Source organism: Bos taurus, chromosome 4, assembly GCF_002263795.3.
Source record: "Bos taurus isolate L1 Dominette 01449 registration number 42190680 breed Hereford chromosome 4, ARS-UCD2.0, whole genome shotgun sequence".
Classification (NCBI taxonomy): Eukaryota; Metazoa; Chordata; class Mammalia; order Artiodactyla; family Bovidae; genus Bos; species Bos taurus.
The window spans coordinates 30,501,259-30,527,538 of record NC_037331.1 but is presented as its reverse complement, the minus strand read 5'-3'; the positions used below and the strand labels follow the sequence as shown (position 1 = coordinate 30,527,538).

The 26,280-nt window shown below is 41.2% G+C and overlaps 1 protein-coding gene and 1 non-coding gene across 2 annotated transcripts in view; both read right to left on the bottom strand.

The window, feature by feature from the left end:
• DNAH11 (dynein axonemal heavy chain 11) overlaps positions 1-26,280 on the bottom strand; it is a 369,205-nt gene that overhangs the window by 166,131 nt on the left and 176,794 nt on the right. Inside the window, 8 exon segments of the mRNA XM_059885820.1 lie at positions 3,896-4,089; positions 4,344-4,505; positions 6,149-6,388; positions 9,480-9,582; positions 10,229-10,394; positions 13,282-13,486; positions 17,450-17,623; positions 25,229-25,360. Of these exon segments, the coding sequence (XP_059741803.1) occupies positions 3,896-4,089; positions 4,344-4,505; positions 6,149-6,388; positions 9,480-9,582; positions 10,229-10,394; positions 13,282-13,486; positions 17,450-17,623; positions 25,229-25,360 (1,376 nt within the window).
• Positions 4,740-4,811, bottom strand: TRNAC-GCA (transfer RNA cysteine (anticodon GCA)). Its single transcript has one exon. It is a non-coding gene; the product is annotated as a tRNA-Cys (tRNA).

Sequence of the window (26,280 nt, the reverse complement as noted above, 5' to 3'; positions counted from 1 at the left end):
TATGTCCCTTGCATGAAAGCTTTCCTCATACCTTGAACAGTCTAAAACATTCTCGGAAAGTGTTAGACTCCAAGAGGTAAATCTCCAGCAAAGTCAACTAATCCCTTTTCCTGTATTATCAAAGAGGTTCTGAATGCTTATCCTATTGATATTATTGCTACATCTTACCGTTAGGAATAAGTTGGCTTTAATGTGATCAACGTAAGCATGTGTCCAGTTGCTTCAGTTGTGTCCAGCTCTTTGCAACCCCATGGACTGTAGCCTATCAGGCTTCTCTGTCCACAGGATTCTCTAGGCAAGAATACTAGAGTGGGTTGCCATGCCCTCCTCAAGGGGATCTTCCAAACTCAGGGATGGGACCTAATCTCCTGCATTGCAGGTGGGCTCCTTACTGCTGAGCCACCAGGGAAGCCCCCAATATAAGCATATGGAAACCCAAATGCAAAAAAAGTTTTGAAAAGACTGCTGTATTTTCTCTCAGTTGCTTTCCTGACATGAATTTAAGCTCTGAACAATCCAAACAACCTTTAACACATTTTTTTTAAAGAGTACTTTTTAAAAGAATTAAGTTGGGATCACTTATAGTAGGACCAGCACGCACGATCATTTCCTGAAAACCTTCAATAACTGAAAAGACAGGTTATTTTTCCAAGCTCAGCCACCTCATTAAATTTTACTTCACATGACCACACGACAAAACCACCTTGGCAAAGCTGTGAGATTACTCTAACACGAGTGAAACCCCAACTTACAAGGCAGGGTTTTCATTTCAATAATGTGTGCTTTGAGGTCTGCATCGACAGTCTGTAAGTGGCAAAGTCTCTTTCTACAATGTTCAAGGGCACACTGAAATCATCTCTGATGTGCAGTAAGTCAGTTTCTAGCTCATAATCCCTAATCAAAGCAGCAGCTTTTCCTTTCAGGTCACTGAGAACTCTGTGTTGAAGGATTACAGGGGACAACTCCTCAGTGCCAACAAGACATCTCTTCCACACGAGCCATGACAGACGGCCAGCGTACATGAATCCAACCAGAAACAGCATTACTAATAACTCACTTATCACCATGCTCAGAGATTCTAACGGAAGCGTCCTCTGTCTGCTAATCAGAGGACTGTCACTGCAAAGGGATCCATAAAACAATCAATATGTAGGAAGCTTGTAATAAATGATGATAGGGAAGCCTCCCAAGTTTTTCTTAGGCACTTGGGCTCAACATTTTAAGGAGTAACTCTTCTAAAAATCGAATTCTCCACATTTCTTGGGTCTGTTTGAATTGCTTTTCTCACATACTTCCTTCTCTTTTGACTTATTTCATTACTTTAATCTTTGCCCAAATATCACTTGTTAGAAAAGCCAGCATTATTAACTGAGTGGCATTCCCCCAAATGCATATGCTGCTGCTGCTGCTGCTGCTACTGCTAAGTCGCTTCAGTCGTGTCCGACTCTGTGCGACCCCACAGACGGCAGCCCATTAGGCTCCTCTGTCCCTGGGATTCTCCAGGCAAGAACACTGGAGTGGGTTATACTGAAGCCCTAACCATCAGTACCTGAAAATATAGACTTAGGAAATAGAGTGATTGAATACATTGGTTACAATAAGGTCATAGGGGAGTACGGTATATCCAATATGACCAGTATCCTTATAAAAAGGAGAAATTTGGATACAGACACACACAAAGGGAAAAAGTCACATGATGACTGAACTCTGGCTGTCACAAGACAAGGAACTTCCAGAAGCAAGGAAAGAATTCTGGAGCAGACTCTCCCCAGCACCTCTGAGGGGGCATGGCCTTCTGACATCTCAATTTCAGACTTCTTGCCTTCCGAACTGTGAGACAATAAATATCTGTTTCTCTAAACTTCCCAGTTTGCAGCATTTTCTCAGAGCAGCTCCAGCACATCAGTAGAGCCAGTGAGAAATTACAGTTATGGGGAAGCAGGACAGGAAAGGAAGATGCCATCGGCTTCCCACACAGCAGCAGCAATGGCCAGCTGTTTAGACTACTCAACCGACCCTGTCATTCCCATGCTAAGCTCTGACCCGGAACTTCTCACTGCACTTAGAAAGAAAGAACCCCCCTTTCCTCTGGTTACAAGAAAACACCTGTACTCATGAGGCCTGTGTCCACCTCCCCACCTTGCCACACGCCCCTCTCCCTGCTTCTCCATGCTGCAGCCACATGACCCTCTTTTTGCTTTTGGACATTCATGGGGCCACATGAAATCTGCCCACACCTAAAGCGTTCTTCCTCCAGATCTTTCCATGCTGAGCTCCTGCATATCATTTCAGTCTCACCTTAAATGCCACCTCCTCACAGAGACAGCCAGTCCCTCTTTGGGAATTCACATGTTTATTGCTCAGGATCAATAGATTTTATTCCTCAGCAGGACGTATCACTTTCTGCCATGTTCCTCACTTGCTTATTTGTTCATATCCTTATAAACTTCCCATGGGATCACTAAAACATGAGCTCAATTAGAGAAATAACTGGATTATCTTGCTTGCTGCTGTCTCCCCAGTACTTGGGCAATGTCTGACAGCAGATGTCACGGACGGTCGCACAACCTGTGCACGGCAAAGGCACCCAAGCTAGGAGGTGAGAGCCTGTTCAGTCATACTACATCAGGGAAGGGGCCTTCTTCTAGTTTTCTGCCCAGAAAACATGCCCTTCCCTTTTTTCTTCCTTAACTTGCACGTAAGTACTGAATAGGCTGGCAATGTTACTGTTTGATACTCAGTAGGCACTCAATGAACATTCTTAACCAAGGAAAATTAGCTCGAGTCCATCCTGTCTCTGCCACTTACAAATTTTTAAGATTTTGAACAAGTCACTTACCTTCCTCTTTCTTCATATTCTTCCCTAAGGCTATGGCAACCTACTCCAGCATTCTTGCCTGGAGAATCCCATGGACAGAGGAGCCTGGCGAGCTACAGTCCATGGGGTCACAGAGTCAGACACAACTGAGTGACAGATACACACACACTGATAGGCTGGCAGTGCTCCTGTTTGGCACTCATTTGGCACCCAGTAAATATTCTTAACCAAGGCAAATCAGCGTGAGTCTGTCCTGTCTCTGCCACTTATGAACTTTAACTTTGAACAAGTCACTTACCTTCCTCTTTCTTCATACTCTTCCCTAACAGAGGTACAAGTGAAAGAACATGAAATTATGGTTCTCATGGCACTTCAAAAAATAGTATACCTATGTAAGACATTATTGTGACATAATTCATATAGACACTTAATAGTCTTTTAACGGATCCATGACACCTAAACCTATTATCATTTATATATCCATTTATATAAAAATTATCTATTATACAAAGAACTGTGTTTGACATTCTTGTAATTTGTTGAATGCAAGCTTAGTGACCTTCTCTGAATCAGGCCCATACACTTATAGTTACAGAAGCTAAGGGGATTGGAATGACTTTTTGCAAAAGATAATTTTCTTACCTAACTCAGATTATCAATTTCCTCTAGCACAGAATTCAATTTCCTTCCTACTCATGTACATTCTTGAGGTCTTCTACAAGTTGCCTTTTGCTTATGACATGGTAAGTGGCTGCACTTACAGGTATGTGACATATTTATATCCTAGAAGAGGGCTGTGTCTTGGCTTTTTTATCTTGTGTTCTCAATCAAGTTTTTCTTTTCATTTTTTGAGGTAACGTTGGGTTTCAATATTATATAAATTTCATGGAGAAACTTAGTTTTATACTGTATGGCAAACAGGAACTGATAGTTCAAAAAAATCCCAGAAGACAGACAAACAAACAAAAAAAAACAACCGATAGTTCAGAGTGTTCAGTAAGATCTACTGAATAACAGCAACTGTGGACACTCAGCCATTTTTACTTTGTGCAAAAGCATCACAGCCCATCAACTCACACATGTTGCATGGCGTCTTCAAATAAAACGAGGTGCATGGCGGCATTGAGTTCATTGTAGTCATCCAGTGCTTCCGTCAGAAACGTCTTCAGTACCTCCCAGTCCTTCACCGGCATGTAGCACGGGTCTTGGCTGCCCTTAGCAAAATGGCAATAGATGAGGGGCTGCTGAAGCAGCACATGGCTAGCTACACCCTGCAGGAGGAGGAAGTGAAAAATACGGTCATGTCAATCTCCAGAAATGATTCATCTGGAGGCAGAGTGACCGGTCCAGGGAAAAGCCTGTAAATCAACCCATGGGTGGATGTCATCTTCCCCTGTAGAGATCTGGAATCACAGCTGTTTCAGCAAGGGAATCATATATACAATTCATTCACATCCTTATCCCATTTCTGCCCAAAAGCCAATATGCCAGAGCACATAGTGACCTTTGGAATTCATCTGCTTACTTCAAAGTATTTATTAGCAGTTTCCAGCAGTTTTTTATGAAACAAATCACAGTCCTTTGTGTCTATCAGTTTGTCTCCATAAACACGAGAAGATTCATGAAGCCACAGGCGTATTAAATCATTTGGACACTTTAAACACTCAGGAGAGGTGAATAAAATCCCCTAAAAGGCAAGAAGGGAAAAAATTAAAAATTCGGAACGTGATGACATTCCAAGATAATACTTTAACGTATTCTTTAACTGCATGCTGAATTTAGCAATTTACTGAGTTACAAGAAGGGTTATAAATAGTATTACATATCAGTAGTTGCAGTCTCCGATAAGCAACATTTAAACAATTAACTACACAATAAAAAGGATTAAAGAATGGGTTGCCATTTCCTTCTCCAGGGGATCTTCCCAACGCAGGGATCGAACCTGGGTCTCCTGCATTGCAGGCAGACACTTTACCGACTGAGCCACCAGGGAAGTCTATTAAAGAATTAACTACCATTATGCCCATTTCCAGGAATGAGCTAAGGCTGTATTTCAAGAGTCAGCCCAGGAACTAAATATCTGATCTTAGAACTTGTACCTACTGTCTTCAGGAAAATCAGTTTCTAAAACTAGCTAACATGGAAGTCATAGGACAGTAATATATTTTATTCTAAAATCCTGTGATGTCATTTAATCGAATTCATTCATTTTACAGATGAAATATATAAGACCCAGAGCTGACTGTCTGAATGCACATTTTGTGGGTAGTCAAAACATTTTGATTCTCACTTTCCTGCAACACTATTCTTCAATATTTTGGATTCATATAGACCCAGTTCTCATGGGGAGAGTCACTGTGTGCTGGGCTCTAGGGACAGCACCAAGGGAGTCATAGACAATTAGCTGTAAAAGGTTAAACAACTGTTGGGTGGTGTTGGGTTTAGTCAACAGACTGGATATGAATGGTGAGCAGAGAGGTCTCTCACTTCTTGGCCTCCCTTCCCTCCTATGATCAAAAACCTGCTTTTAAAGACCGTTTAATTGAGCACAGTCTTTCAGGCAGGTGCAAGAAAGATCGACATGAAAAGGAATGGTCCGCATTTGGAAAAAGCTTTTGCCTAATGTGGTTACAGTTGTGAGGCAGCTGTGGAGTGATTTAGAAAGCAGGACTATAAAAGTATAAGAAATAAAAATCACCAAATACTGAGAAGTCTCATGAAGTTTTCATATTCCACCAGTTTACTACTTCTGTCACAAATGAACTTTGAGCCATAAATAATTCTTCAATTACTTTTACCCTACTGATAGGCCATGTAAGTTGGATATTTTCAAAATTTCAAGGTTTTGAATTCTCTCTTTGGAACTTTCTTTTCAAATCATATACATTCACACTGTCCTTTTACTGGATAAGTGAGTTAAGTGTCAATGCCAAACCAAAATAGGAATTTAAGAAATTATATTTTCTCTTGATGTATGTTTAAAAATCGTTATCACCTAAATATTAAAAAAAAATTATCCCTTTTACTTGCACAAAATGAGACACTCAAATATTTATACAGAATCATATTCAGAATCAATGAAATAGGGAGCCAAGATTTCTACCTTAGCTTCTATTGCTAAGTCTCTACCAACCTAAGGGGAATTGCTACTTTCATTGACAAAATGGGATTAATAAACCTGCATACTTCATAAAGCTGATTACAGAAAATGAAAGAATACATGCTCAAGGATGCAGCATAGTTTTAGACTAAGTTCTATGAATGAACCCCATTGGTATTACTTTAATCAGTGCCCCACTCAAGACACATAACACAGAGTCATCGAGGTACCTGGAAGACGTTTGACAAGTCTCTCAAATTAAAGAGGTAGTGGAATTTAATGGCCGTGGGTAAAAATGTATGTGCCATCATCTGATGGAATGCGATTGTTGCCTGTATCAAAGTGGGGCCACTCCTGAGAACTGAGGGACCAAATGCTTGCTGCTGGAAATGGAAACTCAGGATCTGGCTGTAGATGGTGTTCAGTGCATCCAGCGATGGGAAGTTGAATGCAAACACTGTGAAATGTCTCTGAAAACAAAAACAAACATGAGAGCTGCATAAAATAGAAAATGTAATGGTACTAGTAGATTGGGGCTTCTCTGGTGGCTCAGATGGTAAAGAATCCACCTGCCAATGCAGGAGACCCAGGTTCAATCCCTGGGCTGGGAAGATCCCCTAGAGAGGGGCATGGCAACCCATTCCAGTATTCTTGCCTGGGAAATCCAATGGACAGAGGACCCTGGCGGGTCACTGTCCATGGAGTCACAAAGAGTCAGACATGACTGAGCAACTAACACTTTCACCTTTACTTTCCAGTAGATTACCAAAACAGGGAGGGGCACTTTATTTTTCATCTCTTCCTGTATCCATACCCACTGTGATGGAACTTGGCAGTACCTTCCACTCTGACTCTCAGAGTGCCCATATGACTTGATAAGGGCAACAGAAGGAGATAGAAGTAACAGGGTGCTGGTCACTGTCAAAGGCTTGTGTGTTTCCACTAGCTCTCTTAGGGCTCTATCTTTGCAATGAATTCTACATGCCTACCCAAGGATGAGAGACATATGACACAGAGCCGTGTTGTCCCAATTACAATCACTCCAGCCAAAGCCACCCTGAGTAGCTGACAATTAACTGCCCAACATGTGAACAAGCTCAGGTTAGGTCAGCAGAGTCACCCAGCTGAGTCTCCACTGACTACACAAAAGCAAGCAAACCACAGACTGTTGTATGTACAGTGGCAGTGGTGGCGATTATTAAAGACTTACATGCACTCAGAAAACCTGCACATAAGTATTTACTGTAGCTTTATTCCTAATTGCCAAAATCTGGACACAACCATTGCTATTGTTCATTCACTCAGTCGTGTCTGACTCTTTGTGACCCCAAGACCCGGAGCACACTAAGCTTCCCTGTCCTTCACCATATCCCAGGGCTTGCTCAAACTCATGTCCAGTTGGTGATGCCATCCAACCATCTCATCCTCTGTCATCCCCTTCTCCTCTTGCCCTCAATCTTTCCCAGCATCAGGGTCTTTCCCAATGAGTCAACTCTTCACATCAGGTGGCCAACTTCAACTTCAGCATCAGACCTTCCAATGAGTATTCAGGACTGATCTCCTTTAGGATTGACTGGTTTGATCTCTTTGTAGCCCAGGGGACTCTCAAGATTCTTCTCCAACACCACAGTTTAAAAGCATCAATTCTTCAGTGCTCAGCCTTTTATATGGTCCAACTCTGACATCCAGACATGACTACTGGAAAAACTACATCTTTGACTAGACGGACATTTGTCGAAAAAGTAAAGTAAAAGTAAAGTCTCTGATTTTTAATATTCTGCCTAGGTTTATTATAGCTTTTCTTCCAAGAGGCAAGCATCTTTTAATTTCATGGCTGCAGTCACTGCAGCCATAATTTTGGAGCTCTTTATTTTGAAGAAAATAAAGTCTGTCACTGTTTCCACTGTTTCCGCATATATTTGTCATGAAGTGATGGGACCAGATGCCATGATCTTAGTTTTTTGAATGTTGAGTTTTAAGCCAGCTTTTTCACTCTCCTCTTTCACTTTTATCAAGAGGTTCTTTAGTTCCTCTTCACTTTCTGCCATAAGGGTCGTGTCATCTGCATATCTGAGGTTATTGATATTTCTCCCAGCAATCTTGATTCCAGCTTGTCCTTCATCCAGTCCAGTATTTCACATGATGTCCTCTGCATATAAGTTAAATAAGCAGGGTGACGATATACAGCCTTGATATACTCCTTTCCCAATTTGGAATCAGTCTGTATTTCCATATCCAGTTCTAACTGTTGCTTCTTGAGCTGCATACAGGTTTCTCAAGAGGCAGGTAAGGTGGTCTGCTTTTCCTAGCTCTTTTCCACAATTTGTTGTAATCCACAGAGTCAAAGGTTTTAGAGTAGTCAATGAAGCAGTAGTAGATGTTTTTCTGGAACTCTCTTGCTTTTTATGTGATCCAATAGTTGGCAATTTGATCTCTGGTTCCTCTACCTTTTCTAAATCCATCCTGTACATCGCTCGGTTCACATACTGTTGAAACCCAGCTTGGAGAATTTTGAGAACTACTTTGCTAGCATGTGAAATGAGTGCAATTGTGCGGTAGTTTGAACATTCTTTGGCATTGCCCTTCTTTGAGATTGGAATGAAAACTGACCTACTCCACTCCTGTGTCCACTGCTGAGCTTTCCAAATTTGCTGGCATATTGAATGCAGCACTTTAGAATTTGAAATAGCTCAGCTGGAATTCCATCATCTCCACTAGCTTTGTTCGTAGCTATGCTTCCTAAGGCCCAGCTGACTTTGCATTCCAGGATGTCTGGCTCTAGGTGAGTGATCACACCATTGTGGTTTCCAGGTTATTATGATCTTTTTTGGTACAGTTCTTCTATGTGTTCTTGCCACCTCTTCTTAATACCTTCTGCTTAAAGCATCCTTAAATAAGTAAATGGATAAACAAACTAGGAACACCCAGACAATGAGTATTATTCAGTGATAAAAATAAATGAGCTACCAAGACATGAAAAGCCATGGAGGAACTTTAAATGCATATTTAAGCTAAGAGAAAGAAGCCAGTCTGAAGAGGCTACATACTATATGATTCTAACTATAGGACACGCTGGAAAAGGCAACACTATAGAGACAGGAAAAGGATGAATGGTGGCCAGGGATTCGGGGATAGGGAGGGCTGATTAGGGGGAGCACAGGGGATTTTTAGGACATGAACTACTCTGTGTGATACTTTAATAACTGATACCTGTAATTGTACGTTTGCTAAAAGTCACAGGATATGTAACACAAAAAACAAACCCTGACATCAACTTTACACTTCACTTAATAATAATTTATAAATATTGGCTCATCAATTGTAATCGAGGCAGCACACCAAAGCAAGGTGTTTGTAGATGAGTCACAGGGTGCGAGGGAATACATGGGAACTCTCTGTACTTTCAGCTCATTTTTCTGTAAACCAAAAGCTGCCTTAAAAATTCTGTTAATTAAAATAAGCTTCCATGCTTCACCAAATGTACAGTAGAACCATACAGCCTAATCTTTACCCCAAAAGCACTAAGAATCAAGATCAACAATGTGAGTATTGACACCCTACCTGTAGTCTAGGATTGATGGTGAAACTGCCCACCATCGGATTCATGCAGGCAACATATTGACAGCTGTGGATTTCTTTAAGCATCACTTTCTGTCTGTCATACCTGCAAGATAGAAAACAGAACCTTAAATCCCAAAGTTCAAAATAACAACAAATCCCAGCAGTTCATAAAGGACTTCAGCATAAATTGTTTTCTTTAATCTTTATAATCACTGTGTGATGTTGAACTTGTTAGCCTATCTGAGAGATAAAAACTAAAGCTTGGAAAGCTGAAGACTATGTGGCTCCTTTGATGCTAGTATCAACACGTGGAGCTAAATCAATAGGTATTATTGCTGTTTATTGATTCACTTTAGTCTGGTTAAAAATACCCATAGCAAGACTAGGGGCTCTCCCCTGCTTAACATCAGGGACTGTCAACTGTGATGCCCAGACATTACCAGATGTTTACATCTTACAGAAAATGTCAAGCTTCTCCTAAGTAACTGTGAGTTAATATATTAAGGAGCTTAAGCTTTAACTGGAGAGTTTATGTTTCTAAGATACTTTTCAATCCAATTCTTCCAATGATGCAAAGAAAATCTACTCCATTTAAGATGAGCAAAAGGGGAAGCAAACTGAAACCCAAAAAAGTATCACAGAAGATGCTCCTCAGAAGAGGAAGAAACTGGGGTGATTCTATTTAAAAAATTTTATCCATAGTAATAATAATTAGATTTCAGTAGAAAATGAAACACAGAATCGCTTACCAGTGTCCATAATCAATATGCTGTCGAATCAGAGTGTGGGGCTGGACAGTGCCGTACGAGTCCACTGCAGGCATATTCATGTCGTCAATAAAATAGACCAACTTTTTATTTCCTCCTGGACCATAGTTACGACCAGCTTTCTTCTCTAGAGGTTTCTCAAGAATTCCTGAAACCAATGTATAATTCTGTCCACCAATCAAATAAAAATGTAAACTTCTGTTTATATATTAATATATTTATACATAAATACAAAACAGAACATTAGTCCTTTTTTTCTTCTTTTTCCTCATCCTGCCCATTTCATCCACTCTGTGGCTTCAAGTATCACCTCTCTGCAGGTTAATCCCAGAAACATGTCTCTGTTCATCTCCTGCCATGTAATACTCTCCTGGAGCTCACCCTGGCTCCGCTCCCAGAGTCCGCAGCTGCAGCACTGGGCACACTGGCCGTCACATCTGAGACAACACCTTCGCTGTGGACCTTCACACCTTCCCCCCCGTACCTACCGTCATTCAGGAACCACTGCCAGTCCACCCAGAACCCGTCAATAAGTCCTTCTTTATCTTCCTCGTACTAGAGTCTAGGGACAGTCAGGAATTTCTCACATCTCTCTTCTTGGGCCATGGGGTACAGAAGTATAAGAGGATACTATATGCAGGCATTATCCTGTGTATACCTCAAGTTATATCTCTTCACTTGCCTATCTGACTTTGTGTTGATATGTTTGAGAGGAAATCACAAATACAGAAAATCTTGACAGTATGGACCTGAGATGCAGTATCTAGTCACTTGCCTACTCTCTAAATGAACTATAAATAGCTTGAGGACAAGAACTCTGTCGTGTTCATTTCTGTATGCCTCATAACACCTACAGCAAGTAAGTAACTTGTTAAATGAAAACAGGAATGAATGAAGTAAAAAATATATAAAAAGTTAATTCACAAGCCCTTTTTCCAAGCAGCATATCTACATTTCCAAATGGTTGCTAAACTTCAGTTCCTGTTAGCCACTGACAACTGTATGTTTGGCCAACATCAAATGTGCCTGTTCCCAAACTCAATTTTACATACCTCTTCCCCACTCATGACCCATCACTTCTTTTTAGCCTTCTGTGCTCCTACCAACAGGATTAACACTCTCCCAATCAGCCAGATGCAAGGCCTGAATTCAATCTTTCCTTTCTGGTCCCTGATTTGTTCAAGCACAGCCTGTAAATGGTACCTCACGTCTCCTCCTTTTGTCTTTCCTTCTAAAGCTCTAGTCCAGGGTATCATTTCATTCAGCTAATACATTGCTCAAGGAGACTGGTCTCTCCACCATAGACTTTTCTTAAAATAGAGCCTGTTGTCGTTGTGGTTTAGTCACTAAGTCATGTCCAGTTCTTTTGCAAACCCATGGACTGTAGCCTGCCAGACTCCTCTGTCCATGGAGTTTTCCAGGCAAGAATATTGGAGTGGGTTGCCATTTCCTTCTCCAGCGGATCTTCCCAACCCAGGGATCAAACCTGGGTCTCCTGCATTGCAGGCAGATTCTTTACCACTGAGCCACCAGGAAAGCCCAAAGTAGAGCCTGCATCTTGTCAACTCCTTGCTCCCCATCAATGGCTCACAGCTCCGTACCATATGAAATATGTTCTTTTCCACTTGCACGTTAGCTACAGTCTCAGTGACCAACCATCCCTGGTTGCCTGGGATGATCCCAGTGACAGCACTAAAAGTCCCTTATCTCAGAAACCTTCCAGTCTTCAGCAAACTAGACAATTGGGCATTCCACCTATAACTCCAGCCTTTGCCCTATCTTCTACCTGATCACTATGCTTTGATCAACTTAGAGATTCAATTAAATGAATGTGTCCCACAAATTTCTCTTTCATGTCTTTGCTTAATCTGATTCTTCTAGCCTAAGTTCCCTTTTTGCCTATACACCATCCCATCTCAAAGGTCTGAAATCCTTTCTTCAGAGTACACTAGCTCTTTCTATTCCTCATGCTAATAGGCAATGTCTAAATCTATTCATGCTTGTAACCCTTCCAAGAATCAGCAAGCTAAACTTCGTTCAACTATTGAATTGCAGCCCTAATCTTCCATTTACAAGTGATAAAGTGATCCCTTCTTCTGTGTCCACAATGAAAAGCATGTATTATACACAGTGTCTGGGGATAAAGTAGATAAATGATACATATTCGCTGAAGAAATGAATGAAAACCTTCCAGGTCATCTTTTAACTGTTTCACTCACAAAGATGAGGAAGACAAACTTGATTAAGAAAGAGATTACAGCACAATCATTCCTGGGTGAGTTAATGATTTAAGTGATAAGAAAACAGGTTGTTAATCTCTACTGATAGGGCTAAGGAAATAGCAACAATGCACACAGCAAAGAAACCATGCTCAGGGCAACAGGTTTCATAAAGCAGTGGACAACAGGAACTTTTGCTGCCCTCACACGACACAACCCCACTGCTCTGCTGGACAGTGAGACACTGCTCTCAGCTCTTTATAGTAGTTCTTCTCTACTTCTCACGTCTACTCTGTTTGCCCTCTGCCCTTCCAAACTCAAAATGCCCCAAATCTATGTGGTTCTTTTGATTACACTGATGCATGTATTCAACAGCTAAAAATCATTCTCACAGTTCTAAGATTTAACAACCAACTGGTGGCCTGTCATTTCATCAATACAGTCTGCGTGAATTCCCCACTAAATCAATCCCTTGCTTGCAGAGGTAACCAGTATACATTCTTCCTTGAGCATATTCTTTCGTTGCTAGGGCTCCACGAAATTGATTAAAGCTAACCAAATGGTTTAGAGGCAAAGCAACGGAACTGTTGATGTCAATTCTTTCTGTTCTATAGAGTAATAACCCAAGTAAAGCCAGGAGGGATATAAAAAGCCAAAATAACAATATTTAAACAAAGTATATTCAGCCAGAATGGTGAAAAATAAAAATTCATTCTAAGCAAAATGTCTAAGACAAAGGAATCATCTCTGGGCTGCATGTCCTGGCTCTGATAGTATCTGACCTTGCTTCTGGAGTATAAAAGGAGGAACACTTACGCTGCAGGGCTGCCGATGTTGTGCAGTAGTTGAAAGGCACACGGGATACTATATAAGCCTCAGACAGACCTGCCAGCATGTCACCTACAAAGACTGTTTTTCCTACTCCAGCGTTTCCTACCAGCATCAATGGCTGTCCTTTCTCAAGCAGCAACTCCACAAAATATCGAAGACGGGTTGTCTCTGTTGTGTGAACCAGAGCTCTCTGGTGGGGAAAAACAGACAAAATTTTGTACCTGCACCAACACATAGTCATTTTAGAATTTTAGAATTGAGACTAAATGCATTCTTAGTTCTAGTTGACAGCCAGTAGGAGAGATCCCACTTAATGTTTCATTTTGAATGGTCAGTTCAGACATCATAGCTTGAGAAAAGAAACTGTGTAGTGTTGTCAAAATGCCATAGCAGAAAGAACTGACTTATTTTTTCCAGTTAAGACCTAGCACCCAAGGCTTCCTATCATGGAAATATCTATACTCTGCCTAACCTTTGGTTAGGTATTATAAAGGAATACAGTGAACGCTTAAGAAACTGCCCACCACTCTTTAGGACATGGTGAAACATGCGAAAGGCCAAGATATGTATTAACAAAAACTGGTAGCAATTCTTTCACCCAGTAAGATTAATGATTTATGTGCAACATGATTAGACACAATTCACTCTAAAGGAGTTTAGTGCAAGGAGAGACCAGCCGGGAAGAAACAAACGTTAAGCGAAATAGTCACAAGTCCAAAGCACGGTGATCCTTAGTGTACACTGTTCTGTTAACATTTTTTATAGCAATGCTTCTGTTGTAAAGATTAGTTATTTAGATTTTTTTAAAATATAAATTTATTTTAATTGGAGGTTAATTACTTTACAATATTGTATTGGTTTTGCCATACTTCAACATGAATCCACCACGGGTATACACGTGTTCCCCATCCTGAACCCCCTCCCACCTCCCTCCCCGTACCATCCTTCTGGGTCATCCCAGTGCACCAGCCCCAAGCATCCTGTATCCTGCATCGAACCTGGACTGGCGATTCGTTTCATATATGATATTATACAAGTTTCAATGTCATTCTCCCAAATCATCCCACCCTCTCCCTCTCCCACAGAGTCCAAAAGACTGTTCTATACATCTGTGTCTCTTTTGCTGTCTCACATATACTACATTGTTTCATGAAAAAATTGAGGTGGCTTACAGAAATACAATAAAAAGAATACAAATAAATAAAAAGCTGACTGAGGGAATAGAAACTAATACACTGTGTAAAATCAGGGAAAGGGGAAGCAGATGTAGACACACTGGAGAGAGAAGCCTGCACGGTGATTAAAGAGAGTTGAAAAGGTCTTACAGTTGGTGGGGGCGGGGGGGCAAATTAAAAAGGGGATTACAAAAAACTCTGCAGGATTTATATAGCTCGTAAGAAAAACACACAAACTCTGTAATGAATAAAGTTCTTCCCTGCATGGTTCACGTACACTGACCACAGATCAGTATTTTATAGACCATTCAAGATCAAATTCATGATAAAGAGCATTCATTCTAGAACTTCGCCTGAATTCAGTGCTCCTCTCGGGACCTGTTGAAAGACACAGACTCTTTTGTGCTACACTGAACAGTCCCAGATGACTTTAAAATCACCGTTGAATTCTGTAACATGTTTCTTTTCCTTTCTTGTTGCTAGTTGTCACATTTGCTATTTAATTGGCTATTAATATTGGCTCTTTTCTCCACACATTAATATGGATAATTAATACCTACTGAGAGCTGAGTATGTGAGAGGTACTGTGCTGAGCCGTTTACATGTGTTACATCATATGATACTCATAACAAACCTAGGAGGAGAGTTTTGTTATCATTTACATTTCAGAGATGATGGAGCTAAAGCTTAGAGAACATTAATAAATTGGCCAGAGGCATACGTGGTGGTACTTGGATTTAAACCCAAATCTGTGTAGAGCCTGAGTCCTATCTTACCTACTGCACAGAATGCTCTTCAGAGCATGGACCATACACACATTAGCTGATGTCTAAGTACTCCATTTCTCCATATATAAAAAGGCTAGTAACAGTCCTTTCTAACAGAGAATTAGAAGAGTGTCATAAAGGATTAATCTATGGAAATAAAGCATTTAGAAAAGGGCCTGCCATATTATAATGTCATGTTAGTATTTGCTATTATTATTGACTCAATATGGTTTTCCTCTAACATGTTAAGAGGCTTTTAATCAAAATCATATTTGGTGCAATTGTGTATAAAGTAAGACTAGGAGGTCCTGACAGGTTCTCTGTTGAATAAAATACATCCCTGATAAGATGCATCAACCTTGTGATATCACTTTTTGTGTGTTTCTTTTGGTTAACTACAAGTCCCCGGCTCTCAGCCAGCTAGATAATATCGTTAGGTGGCTGAGGTCTAGACAGGCTGAGCTAAAACAGAGATGTTAAAATCCATAAAGCGGACAGAGCAGACCTTCATAATTAAGGTAACCTCATCACCTGGGCCTGAGACTAGGGTAGGGGCAGCACACGGCCCCTAGAGAAATGGATGCAGAAGGCAGTCTGCTCTGGGGCTTCTGGAAAAAGTTTCTGCCCGCTTAGTAAAAAATACAGAAGCCTTCTTTCTCCATGTCTTGCTTCCTTCTAACTCCTGGGACCTCTAGAGTCATCTTGGATTGAGGAGATACCAGTCTTTAAACAAGGCCAGTGCTAAGGCAGGAAGATCCGAATCCGTAGTGTTATCACCAAGTCACAGAACTCATCAGTCTCAGGGCCTTCCTACCTCTGAGTTTCTTGTTTGCAAAATAATGAGTTTTCTCATGGCTATAGGATGAATTGTGTCCTCTCAAAATTCAACTATTGAAGCTCTAACCCCAGTATCTCAGAAACGTGACAGTATTTGGAGATAAGGTCTTTAAAGAGATGATTAAGTGAGGCCTACCTAATCCAATCCAACTGGTGTTCTTGTCCAAGGAGCAAACTTGAACACACTTCAGGATGGTGTCCAGGGAATGTGTGTACACACAGAAAGGATCATAGGGGGCCACAGCAAGAGGAGACCATCTGCAAGCCAAGGACAGAGGCCGCAGGGAAAACCAAATCTTAGCCTGAGAAAAATGCATCTCTGACGTTTAAGCCACTCATTCTATGGCAGTTTGTTAGGGTGTCTTAAGCACACTGATACAAGAAGAGTGGGCCCCAAATTCAAAGTGACTGGTAGAAAGGAAAGTGTGAATACACAGAATATACTTGGGAAAATGCCATCATATATGTGACTGACTAATGCCGCCTCAAAGCAAGGACACCAAGACCGCCAGTGAACCTCCAGAATCTAGGAGATTCCTCAGAAGGAACCAACCCTGTTAACACCTCTATTTTCAGCTTCTAGCCTCCAAAACTGTGAGACAACACATTTCTGTTGTTGAAGCCACCGCGTCTGTGGTTACTTTGTTACTTCAGTTCCCGGAAACTCATACATTGAATTTTCTTTTATTTCACAATAACTGCCTCCTAATTAGTGTGGCAATCACTTACATGCATTTTATAGGGCACGGCTTGAAATAATAAGTTCCAAAGCCAATCAATATGAGGTAATTTTGAGAAAGAAATATAATGAAAAGCAAAACAGATTGAAGAAGAAGTAGAAAATGGTTAAAAGATAACTTGATATATAAAAATGTAGGACAATTTATAAAAAGAAACAGTTAAAAAAACAATAAAGATTCATTTAGATTTGTGAGTTGCCTTATGAAATTGAGATATACATCTTTGAACAGGAAGATGAAACATTCATTTTATGGCTTCAGGGGTAAGGCAAAGAAGTTCTATGTGAAAAGTACTGCTTAAGAAATGTAAAGTAAGGTCAGAAGTAAGACTCACTGAACCTCACTGAACTAATACAAACATGCCTTCAATTTTTATAAAATCACACAATTTCTAGGAAAATCTAAAGAAAGCTGTTACCACAGAATTAAGTTGAAATAAAAAAAGAAACTGTAGAAATATAACCATCTTCCTAGCCGTTCCTATAACAGATTCTTCTTTCCAAGGAAATATGCTATATGCTGACCATACCAACAGGAAACCATCCATCAGGCAGGAAAAGGAAGACTGCGTAAAAACAAACGAGGCTCAAGCCAGCATCATGTGGTTGAAGATCACGGTGTTCCCCACACCTACCTGCAAAGGTATTTCTGGATCCATAGTAAATTGGGGGATTTTATCAGCCCAAGGCAAAAACTTCTTACTTTTGTGGTCCAGATAATAATCAAAAATTGTTCCCTGGGATGGAAACTTCACTGCTTTCATCTCTTTATGCCACCACTGACTGAATTCAGCTTGACAACCAGAAAGCTAAGGAGAACAAGAGAAATTCTTATTGCACACTTACAGGTAATTCTGAACACATACAAAGCCACGGCAAGTGCAGCTGATCACACAGTGTTTTCAGCGAACACTTCAGAATTACAAACAGGACTGAGTAACTGACAAAAGAAAAATAAATAACTAGAAGGAAGTTATAATGGGTGACAATACCACTGAGGCTGAAAGCTATAACTGCCGTACGTCCATCAGGTACAAATTTTCGGCAGTAATTATTAACTTAAAAAGCAAGGTAAGTTTAGGTGAACCTTAGATGACTCTGACGTTATTCAGTTTAATAACAAGCTATCATGCAGGTCACCCTGCTAAGACAGTGGTTAGCAAACACTAGCGTTTATTTCTACCAATGTCTCCCTCAGTTGATAGCAAAATGGGGAAAGTAGGAACAAATGAATACTTCACAAAATTAGTAACATTATTGACTCAGACACTGTTCTTTATTTGAGCTTATAGCCTTCATAGAACTTTCGGTGTTAAAAATATCCTTTCCTTTATAAAGCTGTGGTGATAATAAATGGTCATTTAAAAATAAATGCCCTTATTTAGAAAAACAAACAGTTGGTAACCCTATTTCATTCCTTCAAATCATTAATGAAATTTTGTTGGTCTTTGAAATTTGAAATCTGAGAAGCTCTGCCATGAGGGAAGGGAAAGAACGGACTTGGTTTTCAACTCAGTAGTTGAGCTGAAACTCCACAGATTCCTGTCCCGTGAGAGAATCTTCCAGAAAAGACAATGGAGTAGGAAACAGGTTCTCCTTGCTAGAAGGCGCTTGTTTTTATGATGGCAGGTACAAGCCCTTTGCTGCTAGATTAGCGGTTAGAAAATGGAGACGGGGAAATTCCAATTGTGTGCTAGCAACTAACAGCCCCTGCTGCACCTACGGGATGACCAGACAAAGCTTTGGAGCTCTCTAAATACACTGTGTGTGTTCACCACATTCACCAACCTTACATGTATCTAAAACTTCAACTCCCATTTTGCCCCAGGGAAATTCAAGTTACTTTTACTTTGGTGTCCTTATGTCCATGGACTACGGCCCACTTTCTGTGTGAGGCTGATCAGACACACGAGTAGAGATGGATAGGATGGCTGGAGGGTAGGAGGGTGCGGTTAGGGCTGAGAGGCATGGTCAGCCTTAGCAGGGAGAGCTGATCCCACCAACCTTCCCAACAAGCGGTGCTCACATTCCTACAGACCACTACTTACATATTTAGTTATCTTCAGATTGGCATCACAGGATTTTTTCTTTTTAATCATCCTACCGAAGTTGTTCAGAAACCAAGTTCATTCAAAAAAATATTCCTTATTTGCTACCATTCTTTGTAGGAAGGATGCACATGAGATTTCTACCTTACAATAAAATTTGCTTCACCTAACCACTATGTCAGCAGAGTCATTTTGATGACAAGTCTTCGATCATTCATTCACTCACTAAAATGCATTTGTTCCCGTACTGGGGAAGAAAACAAACAGGGTTTCTGCCCTCACAGAACTTATGGGGGAAATGAAGGGGAAGTATGGTGGAAGCAGAGGTGAAGTCTATGAACACAGAAATAAATACATTGGTATCTTGAAAGCCAACTTTGCTGGAAGTGAGAGAAATGAGGGCATCTATTTTAACTGGATGTACAGGGAATCAACTCTGAGAACAGGCACCAATTAGGGAGCAGAACATTCCAGGAAGAAGTCAACAAGTACAAAGATCTTATCACAGGAAAGAACCTGCATTCCAGAAACTGGCCAGTGCAGCTGGAGGGGAGGGCGCGGCTGAGGAAAAAGTAGGGAGAGACAGGCTGGGCCAAAGCCAAAGGCCTTGTAAATGAAATTCTAAAATTGTATCTTAAAAGCAATAGGAATCCATTAAAGTGTTGTAAATTCTGGAGTGTATCATATAATCCAATTTACATTAAAGAAACCACTCTGGCTGCTGAGTGCATAATGGATGATGGGGCAAGTACAGAAGCAGAAAGACCAGTGAGGAGATTACTTCAGAAGTCAAGTGGGGAATGATAGCAGCTGTTTACAGGAGGCTCAGGGAGGGATGACGGGGACCAATTTTGGAAGGTGTCTGCAACAGCCGGGGTTAAGAACACAGGTCTGAGTCAGTCAGCTGCAGTCTGAACTTGCCTCAGACATAAGCTAGCCATGTGTCTCCAAGGAGGCCAACTTATCTAAGTTTGAGTTCCTTTTTTGTAAAAGAAGAATAGCTATAACTATACAGACAGGATAATTTTTTTTTTTTTTTAAGATTCAATAAGCTAGCCTATTAGAAACCCTAAACTCTTTTCCTGACATATATTCATAGAAGGCACCCAAATCTGATGACTAAATGGCTATTCCTAAGACTGTTTCTTGGATCTGCTTCATTCATGTTTCCAGCTTCATAATCTCTCTTTTGAATGCTGTGTAGTTAAAGCAGTTTTGAAAATTTAAAGATGATGATGTCGAATACTAATTGGGGAGAGTGTCTGGGACAGGAAGGGGACCACGTGATGCTCAGCTCCTGGTCTGACTAGCTGGCTTGGAAGGCTGCCAAGTCTGGAAACTGCAAAGATGAAAAGAGGGTCAAGTTGGGAGGAAGGTGAGCCGTCATGATGAGGAACAGAAAAATCTCAGCTGTCAACATCCTTCTCATGCCATTTTACTTGGTTGTAGCCCTGGAAAAGGAAACACTCTGTGGAGAACACTGGAAAAAAGACAAAGTCATGAGGTTTTGGGGTAGACAGGAATACTCTGCATGTGGCCTCCATGGAGAGGAATCCATATGTGTAAATTCTGCCTTTGAGATAAACCATGTGAAGCCACACAACACTCTTAACTCGGGCAAGAAAGGCTATTATTCTTTAGAAAAAGCACTTGGAGATAACTGAAGAAATGTGGGTTCTGAGAAGGGTCAAAATGAGACTTAGGAGGCCAAGTAAATGCCAAATTCATTTACAGATATAAAGTACAGTAACTTAGTGACAAGTCGCAGAACTGGCCCACAGGTCATAGCAACCATGGATTTTAGAACCTACTGTGACTAAACCAACAAATTTGGGTTACTCTTGGTTGTAATACCTTCCAATTTTAATTCCCAAACATAGTCCACTGGAGAAGAGAATGGCAAACTACTTCAGCATTCTTACCTTGAGAGCCCCATGAACAGCAAGAAAATGCAAAAAGATAGGACACTGAAAGATGAATTCCCCAGGCTGGTAGGTGTTCAACATTCTACTGGAGAAGAGCGGAAAAACAGCTCCAGAAGAAATGAAGAGGCAGAGGCAAAAGGGAAACATTGCCCAGTTGTGGATGTGACTGGAGGTGAAAGTAAAATATTGTAAAGAACAATACTGCATAGGAACCTGGAATGTTAGGTCCAGGAACCAAGGTAAATTGGAAGTAGCCAAACAGCAGATGGCAAGAGTGAACATTGACATTTTAGGAATCAGTGAAATAAAATGGACAGGAATGGGTGAATTTAATTCAGATGACCACTGGATCTACTACTGTGGACAAGAATCCCTTAAAAGAAATGGAGTAGCCCTCATAGTCAACAAAATGGTCCAAAATGTGATCTCAAAAATGACAGAATAATCTCGGTTTGTTTCCAAGGCAAACCATTCAACATCACAGTAATCCAAGTCTATGCCCCGGCCAGTAATGCTGAAGAAGATGAAGTTGAACGGTTCTCTGAAGATCTACAAGACCTTCTAGAACTAACTGTAAAAAAAAAAAAACAGGCAAGTTTAGCCTTGGAGTACAAAATGAAGCAGGGCAAAGGCTAACAGAGTTTTGCCAAGAGAACGCACTGGTCACAGCAAACACTCTCTTCCAACAACACAAGGGATGCCTCTACCATGGACATCACCAGATGGTCAATACTGAAATCAGATTGATTATATTCTTTGTAGCCGAACATGGAGACGCTCTACACAGTCAGCAAAAACAAGACCGGGAGCTGACTGTGGCTCAGATCATGAACTCCTTATTGCCAAATTCAGACCACTAGGCCATTCAGGTATGACCTAAACCAAATCCCTTATGATTATACAGTGGAAGTGACAAATATTTTCAAGGGATTCGATCTTACAAAGAGTGCCTGAAGAACTATGCATGGAGGTTCATAACACTGAACAGGAGGCGATGATCAAAACCATCCCCAAGAAAAAGAAATGCAAAAAGGCAAGATGGTTGTCCGAGGAGACCTGACAAATAGCTGAGAAAAGAAGAGAAGCAAAAGGCAACGGAAAAAAGGCAAGATGTACCCATGTGAATGCAGAGTTCCAAAGAACAGCAAGGACAGATAAGAAAGCCTTCCTCACGGATCAGTGCAAAGAAATAGAGGAAAACAACAGAATGGAAAAGACCAGAGATGTCTTTAAGAAAATTAGAGACACCAAGGCAAAATTTCATGTGAAGATGGGCACAATAAAGGACAGAAACAGTATGGACGTAACAGAAGCAGAAGACATTAGGAAGAGGTGGCAAGAATACACAGAAGAACTGTACAAAAAAGGTCTTACAGACCTGGATAACCACAGTGGTGTGGTTACTCACCTAGAGCCAGATATCCTGGAGCATGAAGTCAAGTGGGCCTTAGGAAGCTTCACTATGAACAAAGTTAGTGGAGGTGATAGAATTCCAGGTGAGCTATTTTAAATTCTAAAAGATGATGCTGTTATAGTGCTGCCCTCAATATATCAGCACGTTTGGAAAAGCCAGCAGTGGCCACAGGATTGGAAAAGGTCAGTCTGCATTCCAATCACAAAGAAGGACAATGACAAAGAATGTTCAAACGATCATACAATTGCACTCACTTCACATGCTAGCAAAGTAATGCTCAAAACCCTACAACAGCTAGGCTTCAACAGTATGCGAACCCAGAACTCCCAGATGTACAAGCTGGATTTAAAAAAGGCAGAGGAACCAGAAATTAAATTGCCAACATCTGTTGGATCATTAGAAAAAGCAAGGGAATTTCAGCAAAACATCTACTTCTGCTTCATTGACTATGCTAAAGCCTTTGACTGTGTGGATCACAACAACTGTGGAACACTCTTATGGGAATACCTGACCACCATATCTACCTCCTTAGAAACCTGTACGCAGTTCAAGAAGCATGGAACAATAGACTGGTTCAAAATTGGGAAAAGAGTACGTCAAGGCTGTATATCATCACCCTGATTATTTAACTTACATGCAGAGCACATCATGCAAAATGCTGGGCTGGATGAAGCACAAGCTGGAATCAAGATTTCTGGGAGAAATATCAATAATCTCAGATATGCGGATGACATCATCCTTATGATGTCTGTTTATGACATCCTTATGATGTCATCCATCTGTTTCTTTTCAGAAAGCAAAGAAGAACTAAAGAGTCTATTGATGAAGGTGAAAGAGGAGAGTGAAAAAGCTGGCTAAAACTCAACATTCAAAAAGCTAAGATCATGGCCTCCAGTCCCATCACTTCATGGCAAACAGATGGGGAAAAAATGAAACCGTGACAAACTTTATTTTCTTGTCCTCCACAATCACTGTGAATGGTGACTGCAGCCATAACAGACATTTGCTCCTTGCAATAAAAGCTATGAACAACCTAGACAGCATATTAAAAAGCAGAGACATTACTTTGCCTACAAAGGTCATCTTTAGTCAAAGCTATAGTTTTTCCAGTGGTCACGTATGGATGTGACAGTTGGACCATAAAGAAGACCAGGAGCCAAAGAATGGATTCCTTTGAACTCTGGTGCTAGAGAAGACTCTTGAGAGTTCCTTGGACTACAAGGAGATCCAACCAGTCAATCCCAAAGGAAATCAACTCTGAATATTCATTGGAGGGACTGATGCTGAAGCTGAAACTCCAATACTTTGGCCACCTGATGGGATATGTTAACTCATTGGAAAAGACCCTGATGCTGGGAAAGACTGAAGGCAGGAGAAGCAGGCGGTAACAGCTGATGAGATGGTTGTATGGCATCTCCGACTCAATGGACCTGAGTTTAAGCAGACTCTGGGAGGTGGTAAAGGAGAGGGAGGCCTGGCATGCTGCAGTCCATGGGGTAGCAAAGAGTCAAATGACTAACTGAACAACAACAATATTTATATGTGGAAATATTTTAGGGAAGCCTGGAAGACTTATGCCGTCTATTTTTAATTCAAAGATTCAGGGGTGCCCATAGAAGCACTTATGGCCCTGAGAGATCCTGAGGCACTACAGATAGCCCTTGGAGACAGACATACATGAGTGGGAATCCAGATATTGTCATCGGCTGTCAGTCAAGTTACTTTGCCTGAGTTTTACTTTACCTGCATAGTGATGATACCTTGAATTACTGTAAAGATAACAGGAGAAAATCTATTCACAGACGTGCAAAGAAGGGATTAGATATGTAAATTTCTAAAGGCGAAAAACTCCTACTTTGTACTTTGACAAGTCTAAGCAATTTGTGTGTGTGTGTGTGTGTGTTGGCATGCGCACATGTGCCTATGCAAGTTCTTAAGTGTTTACCGAAAAGAAATCAGAAGTCACAGACCATGCTAGGAATGTTGTATAGGCGTGATAGCCTCGTTTTAGGCCAAAGGAAAGGACAGCGGAAAGGAAGCAGCCTGGGGTTGATTATAGCTCATGAGGACCACCCTAGGAATGTGTGAGACTAGGCAGAAGTAAGAGGAGTAGAGATCTGGAAACCAATGAGCAGGCTATTATGTGCTATGGATTGAACTGTCTCCTCACCAAAATCACATGCTGCAGCGTTAATCCCCAATGTGGTAGTATTTGGAGATGGGCCCTTTGGGAGGTATTTATATTGAGATGAGGGCCTGAGGGTGGGTCCCTCATGTTGGGATTAGTGCCTTTACACAAAGAGACTCAAGAAAGCATTTTATCTTTCTTTCTGCCTTGTGAAGACACAGAAAAAGGCATCTGTCTGCAAGGCACGAAGAAGGTCCTCACCAGAACTTGACCATGCTGGCACCTTGACCTTGGACTTGTAGCCTCCAGAACTGAGGGAAAGTAAATTTCTGCTGTTTAAGACACCCAGAGCATGATATTTTGTTACAGCAGCCTGAGCCAAAACAATGTGATAGCTCAGAGCAAGCTAAAGCTGATACACTCCTGAATTAAGGCTGTAGGGATACAGACAAGGGGACATACGTGACAGCTACTTTCTATCTGAAAGGAGCTGATGCCCACAGGATGTAGATGGAAGAATGATGTCTCCCAGGTTTTTAATCAGAGCAACTGGGAGAAATGTATCACTGAGGAAAAGGGGCAAGAGGAAGAGCACAGAGAGGTGAGGGGCAGATGCAGCACCCTGTCTCGGGCACACTGGGACACTGCTGGTGTTGACCTGGAACCTTGGGGCTCCGAAGAGAGATCTGGTGGAAGACTATGGACCTGCCTTGTCAGCCGAGGAAAGCACCGCCAGCCTCAATGAGCTTGCCTGACAATGCACAAGCTTAGGAGTGAATAGGGCTAGTAGGTAGCTTTATGATACTTACATACCCCAAAACCCCCAAACCCACAGGGATCACATATAATAATATTTTTCTCCAAATAAAACTACTCCTGTAAACTATTTCTACACATACCTGATCTTGTAGCAGAGTGCCTCCGAACGCCCAGATACAAGCAAAGACAAAGTAGGCCTCATAAACTTCCTTTGGGCTGTCAGAAGGTACATTTTCAGGAGTCAATAAACACTCCAGAAGAGTACAAATAGTCTAAAGAAAAAGAAAAAGCCATTCTTTCAGGGCAACAATTTTTTTTTTTAATAACCAGTGAAGAAAATTCATAGGACTTAGGAATAAATCCTCTGTACCCTTAAGAGATGTTATGATTTTCCCCAGCTCTGTAATGTGCTATCCTGGGAGACGCATAAATGACTGCCTTGGGTTTCTGAGTTGGCAGTGGAACCCCTTGGCCACTTTCAACCAGACGTATCTTCTATGTAACAACAAACGATCAAAAAAAAACCCCCCTATTATCATAAATTCTCCAATTAATAATCACTATAATAAAGAGAAATACACATTAAAAAAAACAAGGGGGATACAGCTGTGCTGTCTTTTTTAAATAAGTAGTGATTCCTTCTATACACAGGACTCTATAACCCACTTTCTCACTTAAAAACAAAGTAAAGGCGTTTTTCTCTCCAGCACGTGTTGCCCTACAACATCACTGGGAACGAAGGCACGAGGTGGAAGGGATGTGTGACTACTGCCCTCCAGTAGACATTTCGATAACTCACTTTCCCTTCATTCTCTGGCAGCTGTTTCCCCCACCTGTTGTCATAAATTTAGAAAGTCAGACTGGCTGCCCTTAGCTTGTGGCATTTTTTGGACATGAGACTACATCTAACTCTGGAAGAAATGCTATTCAGGAACTTGCTCTTCAGATCCTCCGTGTGAAAGGGCTCCATTGGTCTGAAATTCCCTCCATGTCCAGGGCAATGAGGTCAGTAACAAAGGGAACACGGCTGCGGCTAAGGCCTGTCTCATGTGAAATAATACCCATAACGAACACGCTTTTTAGCTCGCACAAAAATGGTTGTCATGAACTAGCGCTGTCACAGACCCTCGAAACTCAGGAGACCCTTCCCCCAGCTTTCGGAGGCAGTGGTAGATGTTTATCAATATCATGC